Here is a 15,720-nt window from a genome sequence, read left to right on the forward strand (position 1 = left end):
AGTGGGAGTAAATGAAGATTCACACAGAAATGTACATTCTCTTTCCTATGTGTACTGTGTTTATTGGTTAAGCAATAAAAGTGACGTCATAAAGCATCAATTACCAGGTAAACTGAGAAACTAAAACTGACAAACTCTTCTCTCAATGAGCCTCATTTATGAAACAAGCAGAGAACGTTCATTTTGCAAAACCTTTGCTAGATAAACTGCAACCTTAATGTTAAAATTGAAGACCGATTTCACAACAGACTTCTGCTTTGGCTTCATGAATGAGTCACGCTGACATTACAGTACATCTTCAGTTCAAAATATGACAATAAAATACACCCTTTCATGGCTTAATATCCCAAAAAATAAGATCGATCTGTTCAACCGAACCTTTCACCCATTGCAAAAACAAGCACGTATGGACATACAAATACACAAAGGCCCTTTTCAGTGTACTGAATCAATTTGCTTTTAACCTGCAGCAGAGAACTGCGCTGTTTTTATGCTGAATCTGCGAATTTTTTTGCTTCCAAATTCCTGCTTTATTCACTTATAACAGTTCATCTCCCGTTTGACCCCTGAAAAACACGATCCCCCTCTCCCACAGCTTCAGACAACTTTCTGCCCGTTACAATAGCAGCTTCACACTGGTCCGTGTTAGCCCTTGCAGTCTCGTTCACCAGAGGAAGAGGAGGATGAGGAGGGCCGGTGGGCAGTAGTCATGGCAACAGTCAGGGCGATTACTTGGCGTTCTCCAGCACGGTTTTGCATCGTGGGCAGAGACAGTCTGGCTCATCTGATGTGTACCGTCGACATCTGGGACAGCGTGACAGAGAGGTGGGCATCGCAGCTACACTGTATGAACTCTCCTCGCGAATCATGCCCCCTACACAACACAACATACACCTCTGTCACACAAAACTACCTGAACGAGTTACTTTGGTAAAGACAAAGGTTAAATGATTATAGTCAATTGTTACCAATCAGTGGTTCTCAATCTTTCTGACTCAAATTCTCAACTCAATTCAAATATGCAAATTTACTGAATGTGTCTTGAACACCACAGCCTAGCCAGGACTTTTAATTTCGATTCACATCTTACCTTCCAGGTTGATGAGGAAGTTTCCTGTGCTCGTGACGGCATCCGATGGCAAATCCAGCGGGAGAGAGCTTGTCAAAGTCGTGCGTGAGGTCATCATGAGCTCGGTCAGCTGGGAGCAGGTGGATGTGGGCTCCTCTTGAAGAGACTGACAGGGAGGGATGGGAAAAAGAAATGTACGGAATACTTCACAACTAAGAAAACTAACAAATAAGGCTATGCTTCTGCGGCCAACATTTGTGCTGGTGTGAACAGGCCTTCAAAATCTCTGATGTACCTCAATGAGCTCAAAGAACAGGCCGGGCTCAATGGAAATGATGAGTTCATACTTGGCAGCATTACATCCCGGAATAGATGACAGGAAGGAATCTCTGATGGCACACGCGCCCTCCACCGCTTCCTCCAGTCCTGGCCTCCGCCACACAGAACTGGTCTTAATCCAGCCACTACGAAACAAAGTATCCCCCTCTACAGAAGAAGAGAGTATGAGAAGTGTTACAGTCAGTAGACGTACAGCGTCAGTTGTACAGAAACCGCGTGTGTCTACCATCGTGTCCTGGAGCGTGCAGGTACACCTCCTCAGCGAGATGAGGGAGCACAGGAGCGATAGAACGGCTCACTCCATCCAGAATCTCTTCTAGAACCGTCTGACATGACCTCCGACCAAGAGAGTCCTCAGGGTCACAGTACAGCCTGAGAGAGAAGATGAGAGCGTGACTTTTTGCAAACAGAACAGGATTTTAGTTACAAAACTGAATGCATGGTTACCGATCTTTAATGATGCTGAAATAGAAGTTGGATAAATCTCTGGTGATGAAGGATTGCAGCAGACGGATGACACGGCCATTGTCAAACTCACTGTAAGCATCCGTTACCTGCAGCACACACACAAACACACGGGATGTGAGCGACTGCAGAGTAGAGCTGGTTTATGCTCGGCTAACACGGAGACTCACCTTCATGCTGAACTCTCGGAGCACGTGCAGCATGTACTGATCTACGTAGTGCATTTGTTTAGGGTCCACGGCCTGGGAACGAGGATCAAAACCCTGGAGATTCCCCAAGAGAAACCTCAGTGTGTTCCTCAGCTGGAGAGAGGAGATCAGTTGAAAGAGAGGCCATCGGCACATAAGCATTTGGATTTATAATACTGTTCAAACGTTTGGGGTAGGGAAGTCAAGTTATTTGATCTAAACGCAGTCAAATTATAATATTATGAATCATTACATTTCAAAATAACCAATTACTATGTGAATATATTTTAAAAGGTCATTCATTTCCATGATGGCAAAGCTGAATTTTCGGCAGCCATTACTCCAGTCTTCAATGTCACATGATCTTTCAGAAATCCTTCTAATGCTGATTTGATGCATTTTGAAATATAACTTCTTATTATCAATATTTTAAAATGTTGTACCATTTAAGATTTTTTGGTGGAAACCGTGACATTTTTGAAGAATAGCAAGTTATTTTATAACACCATAAATTTATTTCTTTAATCTATTGCATCCTTGCTAAATAAAAATGTATAATAAAATTAACATTCTTTCTGACCTCAACCTTTGAAAGCTAGTGTAAAAATAACCCTTCGAACTAGAACTGGTTAGCAGGAAACCAATGCATTTCGTTTATAAGCCAGACCTTGTTGATGCTGTCTTTAGCAGCGTTTAGTGTGTTCGGCCCGATCTGAACCTCAGAAAACACATTCGACTCTGCAACCCACCATCTCAAAACATCAGCACCATATGGAGGGGACACAGACAAGTCCTGGGAGAGAGAAATTGATGTTTGAAAACACTGACTGACTGATATAATTTGATTCTAGAATTGGTTAATCACATCTTACCTTCCCTCCATTAATAACAACATCTGGGTCGATCACGTTGCCTATGGACTTAGACATTTTTTCTCCTTTCTCACTCACAGCAAATCCATGGACCACTAGGGTTCTGAAACACACACAGAATGTCACCAGTGTTTTTTGACATGTATTTGTCTTTTGCATATACACCTGCATTTGTATGACTCACTTGTAAGGGGCTTTATTCCGTACAGCTACACTGGTGAGAAGAGACGACTGAAACCAACCGCCGACCTGATCTTTCCCTTCAACGTATGAGTCTGCACGCGGATCTGATTCTGAAAAAAGAGAGAGAGGCAGTAAGATTACACTACAACACAAATAAATACTTCTGGAACTAGACACACACCAAATACATGAAAACAATGAAGCACCGCTTTGACTACTCACCAGGTAGCACTGCGGCCCATGAGGCCCCGCTGTCAAACCAGATATCCAGGACATCTTCACCCCGCACGTAATCAGACACTGCACCTGCTTTACTCTGAAAAACAATTTAGAACATGTTCTGAATCGTTTTGGAGCACCAATCAGAATGATTTCTGAATGATCATGTGACATAAGAGACTTCTTAAAAAAAAAAAAAAAACTACCGGTAGTATATGAAAATGTACCTTCTGAAGCACCTCTGGAGTCAGAAACGTCTCCAGTGGCTCCGTCCACCAGCTGTCACTCCCCTTCTCAGAGAAAACATTAGCAATGTGTGTCACTGAATGTCTGAGAGAGAAAGAGGGATTAGGACTTTTAGCTTAAGAAGTCTTCATATGTGTTTGATTGGGTCTATGACGGTGTAAGTATATACTTGTTTAAGAGTGGCTCTCCAGTCTCTTTATGGTAGAACACTGGAATGGGGACGCCCCAGCTCCTCTGCCGGGATATACACCAGTATGTTCTTCTGTCCAGCATCGCCAACAAACTAGACCTCGCCGATTCAGGTATCACACGCACCTTCTTAAGGGCATCCTATAAAAACACATCCAAAGTGTATTTCTGTAGAAAATCACTTATATATAGCTTGAAATGTATTAGAAAACAGTTGCATTTTCTAATACTTTTGCGTAAAAAAAACAAAAAAAAAAACATGCCCAGATCACTCAAAAAAAAAAGGTAGTAAATATGTACAAATTATTTTCTAAAATGGACTTAATTTACTAGAAGCAAAATATTGTAAAAAACAAAAACAAATGTAAAAATCTTAACAGTCCTAAAAACATTTTTTATTTGTTGAAAATAAAAATATTATAATATGGGGGTAAAATATGACCCATGTATATGCTATTCTATTCAGGAGGCCACTGGCTCACCTTGGCTTTGTCGTTGAGGCTGGCTGTGTTAATAAACCATTGTTTACTGGCTCTGATCACGACTGGCTGTTTGGTCCTCCAGTCGTACGGGTAACTGTGGACACAGTCCTCCTCCTTCACAATGGCACCCACTGCCTGCAGCATTGAGATTACTGCCCACACACACACACACAAAACATTAGTTATGATTACAAGAATGCATATTCTTTTATCATTTCATACGGTCAAATTTAGTTCTATTTTTCTTGTAACAACATTTTCTCTTTCCTCCATCAATCTGACTCTCTCACCTGTGGCATTGCCTTCGGTCATCACAGATTTCTTCTGCAGTTCAGGCCCAGCCAGTTCTGTAAACCTGCCCTCCTCATCCACTATGCACTCCTAGAGAAAGAAAGACTTCAATTAATAGTCAACAACCCAATATTTTCCTGTTTTCAGCATATACAGATGTGGGCGACATACTACTGGCAGATTAAAGTGCGTAGCAACACCGTAGTCCTCCATGCCGTGGGCAGGAGCTGTGTGGACCAATCCGGTTCCCTTTGTCATGGTCACATGGTTAGCCGGCAACAAAGGCGCTTGTTTTGCAGGAATTGTGGGATGCTGACAGACACCACCTTCGAGGTCTGACCCTGGAGAGGAGTGAAAGAGAAACAGAGAGATGCTTAGGTTAGTTTAAAAGGCATCATTTGAAATGCTTCAGGTCAAAAACAAACACTGGATCTACCTGTGAATGTGTCCAAACTTTCCAGATTTGTCTTCAGCACAGAGGCGAGGCTGCTGATGCGCTCTGAGGCCACTAGGAGGAGCTGTTCGTTATCAGCTCGCTTCACTAAAGAGTACCTGAAGAAGAGGGAAGACATGTGATCACGAATGTCTCCATTAAATCATACCGCCTGAATTCCACTGACAGATGCATAGGTGTGTGACTTACTGTACTTTGGGCATGTAACAAACCGCTTGATTGGCTGGAATAGTCCATGGCTGAGTCGTCCATATCAGAGCAGACACATGACCCCAGCTTTCTGAAGCACAGACAAAAATACTGGCATCAGAATTAGCAAAATGATTCTGTGGCCTGTAAAGAGCGCGTGGCACCGGGACACACCTGCTTTGGCAGCGAGTTTGGCCGGCAGGGTGAGCAGGGGGAAAGTGATGTACAGAGCGCGGCTCACGTGTTCTGGATTATACTCCAGCTCAGCTTCTGCAAGCGCCGTCCTTCACAGAGAGAGAATACAGCAGATATCTGTACAACATCTAAATCCTAAAATTCAAAGCATCCTGTCTGTTATGTTTTCTTAGAGGCTTTACGTGAAACTGCAAACACTGAGCTTCTCTCACCTGGATGATGGTGACCAGAAAACAGGCTTATAGTCCTGATAAATTAAACCCTGTACGCAAAGATAGAAAAAGAGGGGTAAAGTGAGAAACTTTCAATGATGTGAGGGTGCGTACACTACTATTTTAAAATCTGGGGTCAGCAATGTTTGGTAACACTTTAGTATAGTGAGCAATTCTCATTATTATCTAGTTGCTTATTAGCATGCCTATTATTAACATACTGGCTGTTTATTAATACTTATAAAGCACATATTCTGGATGACCTTATTTTACATCTCTAATACTACCCAACACCTAAACTTAACAACTACTTTACTAACTATTAATAAGCAGCCAATTTGAAGTTTGAGGCAAAAGTCGTAGTTAATGGTTTGTAAGACATTAATCATTATGCAAAGAACACTGACAAAATGTACAACTGTTTCCAACAAATCACTGTATTAGAATGATATCTGGAAGAATCATATGACACTGAAGACTGATGTAATAGAAGAATCGGGTATATATTTTAAAACATATTCAAATATCTTTTTTTAAAGTAAATACACTTAAAAATGTAAGTTTTACATTTTAAATTGTAATAGTATTTCACAACAAAAGTGTTTTTAATCAAATAAATATGATTGCATTTTTTACTCTAAACTTTTTTGTAGTTTATATCATTGCAGAATATTAATTTATAGGCAAACTACTCGAAGTACTTACATACAGAATGAAATCAAACATGTCAAACTGTGTTGTGCGGGAAAAAACTTCTCCCACCTTGTTATGCATATCTTGGAAGACTTTCAGTTGGGCCGCTTCATATTTCCCATCAAAGGTGTAATAACAATTCTCCCAATGCGCCATCACACCCCAGCGCTGGAATGCAGCACGCTGCCGAGATATGGCGCTCTCTGCAAACTCCCGCGCTGAACGCAGAGACACACAGGCAGTTTTGGATTCACCAAAAGCAATGTATCTTAGCAACATTACTTAAAGGGATACTCCACCCCAAAATTATTATTTTTTTCATTAATCACTTACCCCCATGTTGTTCCAAACCCGTAAAATTTGTGTTGGTCTTTCCAACACAATTTAAAGTTGACAAAGGAATTGTTGAATAAAGTCATTGTTTTAGTTTTCTTCGCTTACAAACAGTATTCTTGTCGCTTCATAACATTACAGTTGAAACATTGATGGCAGATGCTTTTTATAATTTTCTGGACCTTCACAGTGTAACTTACTTTGCAGTCTATGGGACAATAACAAGCCTCCCGGTCTTCATCCAAAATATCTTAAATTATGTTCAGAAGATGCACTAAGCTTTTTTTACATGTTTGGAACGACATGGGAGTAAGTGATTTATGAATACATTTTCATTTTGGGGTGGAGTATCCCCTTAACTGACAAGTTATTTCAAGCATCTAAGATCTAGACAACAGTATTTTTTGACCAGAGCATTCCTTATATGTATCGTCCTGACCTTTCTGTCGGATTTGTAGAGGAGTCAGCTCATTGGTTCCCAGGTCTCCAAGTGCTTTGAGCTCAATGGGCAGCCCATGGCAGTCCCAACCAGGCACATAGTGCACCTGTCTGCCTCTCAGCACCTCGAAACGGTTCCGTATGTCTTTGAGGATCTACAGGAGAGATCAAATACAGATGCTGATTGCAGATTAGTTCATGTGTGTGGCCCCAAACCTCCCAAACAAGCTCAGCTTTTGGACCTTAGTATTTCTAATTCCCTGCATATGTCCATGACTTATGTGCATATGATCTGACAGAATGTACCTTATTGAGAGCGTGCCCAACATGCGGGTCCCCATTGGCATATGGTGGTCCATCATGAAGGCAGTACTCCTTTTTAGCTTTTTTCTCTCTCTGCCATTTGTACAGCTGGTCAAAACCACATTTCTGTAGAACACAGAAAAGTTCAAGCTCCAACAAAAGACAACCACATACTTGATCTCAAGCTGTGGTGGCTGTTATAGAAGTGTTGTAGCATAATGTAATCTTAATCATTCACTATGATTTATGAAGTAACAGAACATCATTTCAGTAACGCCAGCATTTGTATCTGGATCTGTCACTGTTACCTGCTGGATCTCTCGCTCCAGTAGGTTCGGCCCGTTCACTCTCATGGGGAAGTCAGTGCGGGGCAGCAGCACAGTGTTCCGGTACCGGCCCGCTGCGTCCCCGGAGCACAGACAGCGCAGTCCCCATCGAGCCACACCGCCGAGCCCTACCGCCGAACGCCGAAGCAGCAGCATGAGGGGCTTTGACAGAAGAGTTTGCGACCAGGATGAGAGTCTGTTGCGGGATGTGACCTCCTCCTCTACATGGGCGGCACTCTGTGTCTACCGGAACCATAGAAGCAACGCAAATCTACGGGAGCTGAGAAGAAACAAGCTCTCCACATAAACGAAAACGCCTTTTTCATGATGTGAATGGGGATTTGAAACGCAAGAGGACGCTGTGAGGTCACTAATAATGACTTAGAAGGCAGGTTTACACAAAATGTTTAAACAAATCTATGAAATGCTTAGTTTTATGATCAAAACTTTTAGCTTTAATTGTGGGGGCTAAACATGTAACGTAACGTTAAGGTAACCCAAAGAGGACTGAATAAGATTATAAACTTTCCCCAAAAGCCATCATATTTGATACATTTAATAAGTTTCAGTACGATAAATGCTCATCTTGAAAACAATATAAAATGTTATAAAACAATATAAAAAGGTGTTTTTTCAGTACCATGTTTATGTACTTAATGGTAAAGCGGCCGTATAGTTTAGTTTACTGTTGCTATGGTTAAGACTACACTATATCATTATGTTATAAGAAGAGAACATGTAAAACAATTGAAAACAATAACAGTTTATCTTCACCTTCATTACCTCCCCGGTGGGCGGGTGTTTTTGACGTCACTTCGGTATTAAAAGGCCCATGACTGCCTCAGCATTGAGCACAGACCATTGATCCAGCAGGAAACTTCTCCAGAAGAAGATAACACAGGCATAAGAATGAATAAACTTTGGATTCTGAGTTTTGCAGTGCTACTCATCACCATTCCATTTTCAACTCAGGTAGGCGCAATGATTTTCTCATTTATAGATTTATAGCACTTATTTGTTGTGTTCATGTTTTAAATAGTAGGTTTAATTAATTAAATGTGGTAACAAAGTGCATCTATACATAGATAGATCCAGTATTGTGAAATCAAATAACAAAATCAAATAACATGGACAGAGTGAAATGTGAGCACTTTTTCTGAATTTTCTTTAAATTCTTGTTTGGTGTAGGATGGCAGTGAGCCGAAAAGCAGTGGCTCATCACCTGCGACTACCTCCACGAATTCCAGCGCTGTGGGATTGGGTCCTGTGCCCACCACACTGTACCTGCTGATCCCTGCAGCCACCCTGGGCTTCTTACACAGCATATCCTAAAGTGATGGATGGAGAGCGCTCACCATAGATGACCCACACAGAGACAGTGGCGAAATGGACAGCCATCCACTCAAAGAGCAAACTTTTCCACAAATCTTGAAGAGAGAAGATGCCTCAGCTCACATTTTTGTAATGGATTCTAATTAATGAAAATGAATAAAGTTTTGAGAATTTCTTCAAGAGGGATTTGTTTGGTTACATCTGTTTTAGGGAGCTTCAAAGACACCTGCAGCTTTGGCTCTTTGTTTTAGAGCTCACCTACTCAATGGCAAATTCCCTTGGAAGAGTTCGATTCTCCTGTGCTCAGTATATGATTGAGATGAAGCAAGTTAACAAAACTCCATTACTTTAATCAGTAATCACATTAAAATTTTAGTCCAATTTCTGTAATGACGGCTTGTGTACTACAAATTTGACATTTTACAATAAATGTGATCAATGTACTACATTTCAGAATGTACATCTCATTTTTTCATTCAAACCAATTTCATCCTAAGATATATAATCAGAGTTTCATAATAGTTTCCCATGTGTTTTATTTAAGAATTAGATGAGTACAAATATAGACTTAGAATAATCAGGATTCTCTGTATGTTCTCTCATGCCAACAACATACTGAACAAAGCAAAAGAGAGTTTTATAATAGTTTTAGTAAGGTAATAGAATCTAGAGTTGAAAATACAGGTATCCTAGTTAGAAATTTATTCGAGAATTGAGTGTATTTGACATTTTGAAAAGAGTTTTAAGAGATGAAGGCACTGTACTGATAGAGGATGTGATCCTCTTCTTAAACCAATGATCAGGTGCTTAAACACGTCACACATTATTCACGGTGAGAATAAAACTCCCCTCCTGCACCGCATAAGCACAAACTCTGCCCACAGAAAACATCTCTGCAAGGAGAAAAAGAAGGCATAATCATGAATAAAATACTGGCATTGTGCATCGGGTTACTGATTATAACCTTACCCTTTTCATCTCAGGAGGTAGGCACTGTGATTTCTTTCCCTCTTGCCTTACTTTTTTTTTAATGATTATGAATTTTTTTTTCCTATCTTTCTTATTTATTATTAGATATTTTTGTTCATTAATATTTAAATAGTAATAAAACCATCAAAGTGCATTTCAAAGCAGCTTCTCAAAATAAACAGTTCTTTTTTCAGTTTTTGTTATCTAAAAAACAAAGGAAAAAAGCAGGTAACCTAAAGTGGGCATTCTTTGGTAATATCAAAATTAACTGTCTTTAATTAAACTATATATATTTATATGTATGTATATATATATATATATATATATATATATATATATATATATATATATATATATATATATATATACATATATATGTAATTAGAGGCAATTAATTTTGATATTACCACAGAACGTCCACTTTAGGTTAGATAGATAGATAGATTTTAGAAATTAATCAGCAGCCTAGCAACTGCACTTTTCTACTTTAAAAGTGCACATAATACAGTACTATAAAATAATCTGCTTATTTATTCATACTTTTTTTTTCATGTTGGTGTATAGGGAAATATTTCAACCAAAGCAACTCCATCTTCAGCCAAGCCTCCACCCAGTGCTGCAGGATTGGGTCCGCTGCCCACCGTGATGTGCCTTCTGATCCCAGCAGTCACCGTGGGCTTCATCCACAGTAGATCCTAAACTGGCTGGAGAATATTCAGATGACCAAGAGGAGCAAAGATAGATAGCCAGTCACATGAAGACCACACTTCCCAAAATTCTTGAAGATATAAGACACAAGAACAGCTCAATAAGAAGATGCCACAACGAATCAACATTTTTTAAATAATAATAATAAAAACTGGGATTTAAAAGAAAATATCCACTGTATACTGAACCAAGGATCCTCCAAAGCCCAAAGAAACCACACCATCAAACTCTGTTGCGTTTTAGTATTTTACTTTAAATTGGACTCATCAGTTGCAACATCTTGTGAAAGACTGTATGTATCTGATCACTGTAATCCACCTTCTCCAAAATATTTTTGCACTAACTGTGATGAAATATTAATTGTAATGAATACGAATATGTCTAAATGCACAATTAAAGTGGATGACTGTTAATGACTGTGTGTGGCTTTTCATCCAAATTCAAATTAATGTTATTCTTAAACATGCTATAATCTGCAGGCATGTGTTTAGAGGAAGGAAGGTGTATGTGCAGTTTTAACAACCGAACAAGTAGATTACAAGTATCTCTCGACTACAGCAGAATAAAAGAAGAAGTGCTGTCACAACATCCAGCTAGTTCAGTTAAAACACTCGCACGCAGTTCAGTATGCACTACACAGGACAATAAAAAGTTGCTCAGACAGACCACCACTCAGTTCAGAATCATGTCTGATTGCTCAGGATTCAATTGATTTTACATTAAATTCATCAAAAATGCTCACATGACAAACGCTGCCATTTTCTTGGCAATGATTCAAGGATTTCAGCAGCTTTGCCCACATCCTGCAACAGATGTATCCTTATCTGCAATTTCTGTCTTCATCGCTGTCTCTATTTTTTTTGTGTACTCACTTCAATCACACTTCTTTCTCTCTATGCAGATTGAAACATTATTTCAAACTATACTCTTCTGTTTTATTGAATTACATTTCTTATACACTTAAGCTCAATTAGCAGCTGGCCTGCAGTAAGTAAACACATTGAGCAAACTTAAGTATAGAAAGACCGAAATAGTATTTTCTTTTTTTTTCTTTTGTACTTATTCAAAAAGGTTACCTTGAACTGTAATAAAGGTCAGTTTCGAGATTCTGATGTCTTTTTTCCATGTGTGTGAGACCACATTAGAGTGGTATAAGTGGTCAGCTCAAACTGAAACTGAAACAGGGAACAAAAAGGGGTGTTTGTGAGAAACTGCATTGGTCTTTTCATAGGTGAAGGACACGTAACCCTCGTGGGTTAACAGAAGTCCTCTCAGTCCAGACACTCTTGAGATGTTTGCTACATAAATGCAAGTCTTTATTTTCTGAGCTTTTTCAAGAGAAGACTGTATAGTTTCTCATAATGATCCCATAGGGGCCAAACTGATGGTAAACAGAATGTCTCAGCGGTGTTGAATATTTACAGTAAACATCACACCTGTTTGCTGCTCATAAATGGCTGAGATTGTCTGATTTGATTTGCAGTGTATTTGACCCCTGAATTTATCATTTAGAGTTGATACTGAAACAAACAGCAAAGATTCTTTAATTACTTGACTAAAATCTATTGTTAACCACTATTAAAACTTGTTTTTGGTCATTGAAAAAAAAGCGCAAATAATATAATATGTTTAACTTTGCCTTGATAACTAACTGAAATATGTTTAACTAATTATTACTCAAATAAAAATAAAGCTATAAACTCATTAAAATGACAAAAATACAAAAAAAAGTCAATGTTCATTGCTTCAGATGAATATTTTAATAGATAATAACATAGTATATAATAACAGTAAAAGAACACTTCTTCTATATTTGAATGCATTTTATGAAGAAAATAATGGTAGAGACTGCGGTAAATGCACAACATTCCTTCGTCCGATAACAAAAGCAGGTAACGTGTGACATGTTTCATGTGACATCTTCTAAGTCAGATCATCATGTCTGAAATGAGAATAAACCAGAATAATAAGGGTGTTTTGTCCCTGAGCTGAGAGTTCAGACCAGGATCTATAGCTTCTTTACCTGACAGACATGAATGAGAGCGTCTGTAACCTTCCTCTTTCTCTTTGAAGCTATCTTTCAGTCTGTTGTGTAAACGTGAAAGTGGAACGGGCCATGAAAAGTTCCTTTATTCAGAGCATCGTTATGTCAATAGTTCTGCTCATTTATTAGAGACCACCTCATGGGGCCCGGGTGACCATAGTGCTCGGTAGCCATAATTTCTCTTCTTACAGAGATTGCATCTTTCTCTCTCGTTCTTTCTACTTTCTACTTTCTGTAAAGAAGTGAAAATTTACATGGTTAATCTGTGGTTTAATTGTAACCCATGCACACCCAATTTCTTTTAAACACACACTTGGTGGTGTGTGGCTATACAAAAACCCACAGAAGTGGCTCATAACATTCTACTGTGAGTATCTTAATTGTATTTATCAGATTTGTAGCTCCACACTTAAAGCGTCTCAGTTAAGGTCTATCCATACCAAGGACGATAACTGTAATGATACCTATAAAGGTTTAATATCACAGCTGTAAAATGAATGGCACAGAGGAATTCTATCATTTGAGTCAATTGAGTATTCAAAATGGCAGACGATCAGTAATGCTTTTTTTTTCTATGCACGTTTATAAAAATTACTTAAATTTCCTAACTGAACTACTGTATGGCCTAATCCTGGCTTAGTCTAAACCCTGTCTGTATAACCGGGGCTTAGTTTTATAGTTACTGTTCTTGTGTGAAAGGGACACGAATAGAACAAACAGAACTCATTATAATCAGTGTTGTCTGGGAGTGACACCTTTTCTGCTTTTAACACATATGCATGCTTGCGCTAGTTCTGACAATGAGACAAATGTATTTGCAACATTCACTTTTGAGGCATTTTGTAGATACCCATTGGGTTTGGTGTAGACATGCTAGGTGCAGTAACATTAATACTGATAAAGTTCGATGTTGTTAGCATGTCAAAAATGACAGAGGTCATTTTTAAATCGAGCAGCTTTATGATCAGCACGGCAGAATAACATGACCAAAATCTGTGTGGAAATGTTTCACTCTTGGGTGACTCTTCTGGACTCATGGATTCCTAGTGAAATGATTGTATTTCATCCACGAGAAAATAAATGTAGACTACCTTTACTGAAGAGGAGCTTGTCCTCTCCATCAAATTATTATTATTTTTTTTCACTTACTGACAATCGTAAAAAAAAAAAAAAAGAAGAATTAGATTGCCATCTTATCTACAGAAAACAGAACATGCTGAAGTGACATGTCTAAAAAATAATTACAACCTGGTGGATGTGGTTTTGTTTTGGCCTGTTGAAAGTTAGGTACTCATTTGAGCCACTTGAAGAGAAGAAGTGAAAATCCAGCGAACTGTTTGTTATGTATAACGGTTCTAAGGTACTGTGAGGGGCCACTTTGATTTTGCCAAGTAAGATATGTTCCTTGATCAAAATTATTATCCAAAAGTATAGACTTAAACCAATCCCTACCCCTAAACATAACTATACCCATAATTTGTTCCTAAAATCAGTGGGAAATGATAGCTGATTGACAAGGGTGTAGAATCACTTGACCCTAAAACAGATATTTCCTGAAAAGGTCTCTCTATTCTGATTGGTTGATTTGAATGTTGTTCCAGGAACATATTGTAGGCTACGTGGTGAAATCATAAAACTATTTTTTTTTATTTTTTTTATTTTTTTTACCAGAAGCTATTTCTTGTTAGTGTGACATTTGTGATTCGGGTAAATAACTAGAATACTGTCACAATCTCACAGGGAAGCAAAGGAAACGAGGAGACGTGGGAGCAGCACGAAGCCACGCGTATTAATGATAAAAATAAAACCAAACACAGCTCTGGAACGCATGATGACAAGACATAACACCAGACGCTTGAGACTACAACACAGGGCTTAAGTAACAAGGGATGAAACGGGGGAATTAATCAACAGTACAGTGACAGGCACAGGAAACATGACCAAATAAGGGCAAGAAAGGCACATGAGGAGCAAAACACACAAAGCACGGAACAAAGTCTGACAAATATAAAAGTTCAGTAAACTATAAACCTCTTTGCGCTACATAGTTCTAAAAATAAACGAATATGATAACGAATACCATTTGCAATTTTAAGCAGCATAAAACCTTTTTTTTTTTTATGGCTAAAATTAACGGAATTGGCTAACAACCAAAGTCTCACACATTCAGGTGAAAAATGGCCACATCCTTCCACCTCCGTTATTCTTTCTAAATTGTTTTCTGTATTGAATCTTAAAATAACTTAAGAGATTGAATTATTCTTTATCAAGATTAATGTATGTAGGCTATGTATTGATTTATTTGAAGCCCTTGTCTTCGGTGGAAACTGTTTTGTTTTTCCTTGAATTTGTGATATTTGTGCTGTGAGCCATTTTAACAATAGACAATATTTAATTTTATTTTTTTTTTTTTGCCTGCAAAATTTTGTCAAAATATCTTACTAGTGGGAGAACAGCTTTTTGTCTCATATATATTTAAAAGCCCAGTGTGGCATGAAAAACTATGTGATATGTATTGTGTGTGTGTACATATGAGTGGCCACAGATGACCAGCACATCCGGTGGAGACAGAAATGAGTGCACAGCTTCACTGATTAAATTAGACCAGCTTCCTGCTGTGAGAATCACATTCACTTGTGATGAATGAAAAGCCTTCCAGGACTAATGGCTGAAGAAGTACTGTACATTCTTAGACCAGTGTGTGTGTTGTGGCCAGGTGTTTTCAGACTGTGTCGAGAAGTCTGTGTGTGACCGATTTCATTAGCAATTATCTTTCTCTCTCTAGGCCAATGAGAGCAGTTTTGACAGTTTAAAAAGTTACTTCCCCAGAGGCAGCAGCCAGAAACCCTTTATTCCGTTTACCTTAGCCTTAGAAATAACTTCACATTCTGTGCATAACTGAAGCTCATTTCCGGTATAAGCTACTGTCATTCGTTAGAAACAGGATGTGTGCACTTTCAGAGCATGGTTGAACTGTACCA

At 38.8% G+C, this 15,720-nt stretch overlaps 1 protein-coding gene and 2 long non-coding RNA genes across 3 annotated transcripts; 2 read left to right on the forward strand and 1 right to left on the reverse strand.

The window, feature by feature from the left end:
- Positions 1–32: 32 nt before the first annotated feature.
- Positions 33–7,953, reverse strand: LOC113117439 (isoleucine--tRNA ligase, mitochondrial-like). The gene is made up of 23 exons (XM_026286116.1): positions 7,669–7,953; positions 7,364–7,486; positions 7,059–7,212; positions 6,356–6,504; positions 5,594–5,643; positions 5,361–5,470; positions 5,187–5,277; positions 4,980–5,095; positions 4,715–4,884; positions 4,543–4,633; positions 4,253–4,404; positions 3,751–3,911; positions 3,563–3,665; positions 3,339–3,432; positions 3,118–3,226; positions 2,934–3,036; positions 2,729–2,854; positions 2,044–2,175; positions 1,856–1,962; positions 1,635–1,780; positions 1,365–1,555; positions 1,091–1,235; positions 33–874 (listed from the first exon to the last, which is right to left on the reverse strand). The coding sequence occupies exons 1-23, from the start codon at positions 7,840–7,842 to the stop codon at positions 729–731; spliced, it is 2,943 nt and encodes a 980-aa protein (XP_026141901.1). The 5' UTR covers positions 7,843–7,953; the 3' UTR covers positions 33–728.
- Positions 7,954–8,503: 550 nt separating this feature from the next.
- LOC113117440 (uncharacterized) lies at positions 8,504–9,466 on the forward strand. The gene is made up of 2 exons (XR_003294161.1): positions 8,504–8,658; positions 8,875–9,466. It is a non-coding gene; the product is annotated as an uncharacterized LOC113117440 (long non-coding RNA).
- Positions 9,467–9,859: 393 nt separating this feature from the next.
- LOC113117441 (uncharacterized) lies at positions 9,860–11,108 on the forward strand. The gene is made up of 2 exons (XR_003294162.1): positions 9,860–10,004; positions 10,552–11,108. It is a non-coding gene; the product is annotated as an uncharacterized LOC113117441 (long non-coding RNA).
- Positions 11,109–15,720: the final 4,612 nt, after the last annotated feature.

The sequence above is a fragment of the Carassius auratus genome, chromosome 17, assembly GCF_003368295.1.
Source record: "Carassius auratus strain Wakin chromosome 17, ASM336829v1, whole genome shotgun sequence".
Taxonomy (NCBI): Eukaryota; Metazoa; Chordata; class Actinopteri; order Cypriniformes; family Cyprinidae; genus Carassius; species Carassius auratus.

Coding starts and splice junctions, on each gene's coding strand:
- LOC113117439 (XM_026286116.1), bottom strand. CDS start 7,842: ATGCTGCTGCTTCGGCGTTCGGCGGTAGGGCTCGGCGGTGTGGCTCGA. Junction 7,213..7,363: donor TTGGGCACGCTCTCAATAAG/GTACATTCTGTC, acceptor TCTCTCCTGTAG/ATCCTCAAAGACATACGGAA. Junction 875..1,090: donor CTTCCTCATCAACCTGGAAG/GTAAGATGTGAA, acceptor TGTGTTGTGTAG/GGGGCATGATTCGCGAGGAG.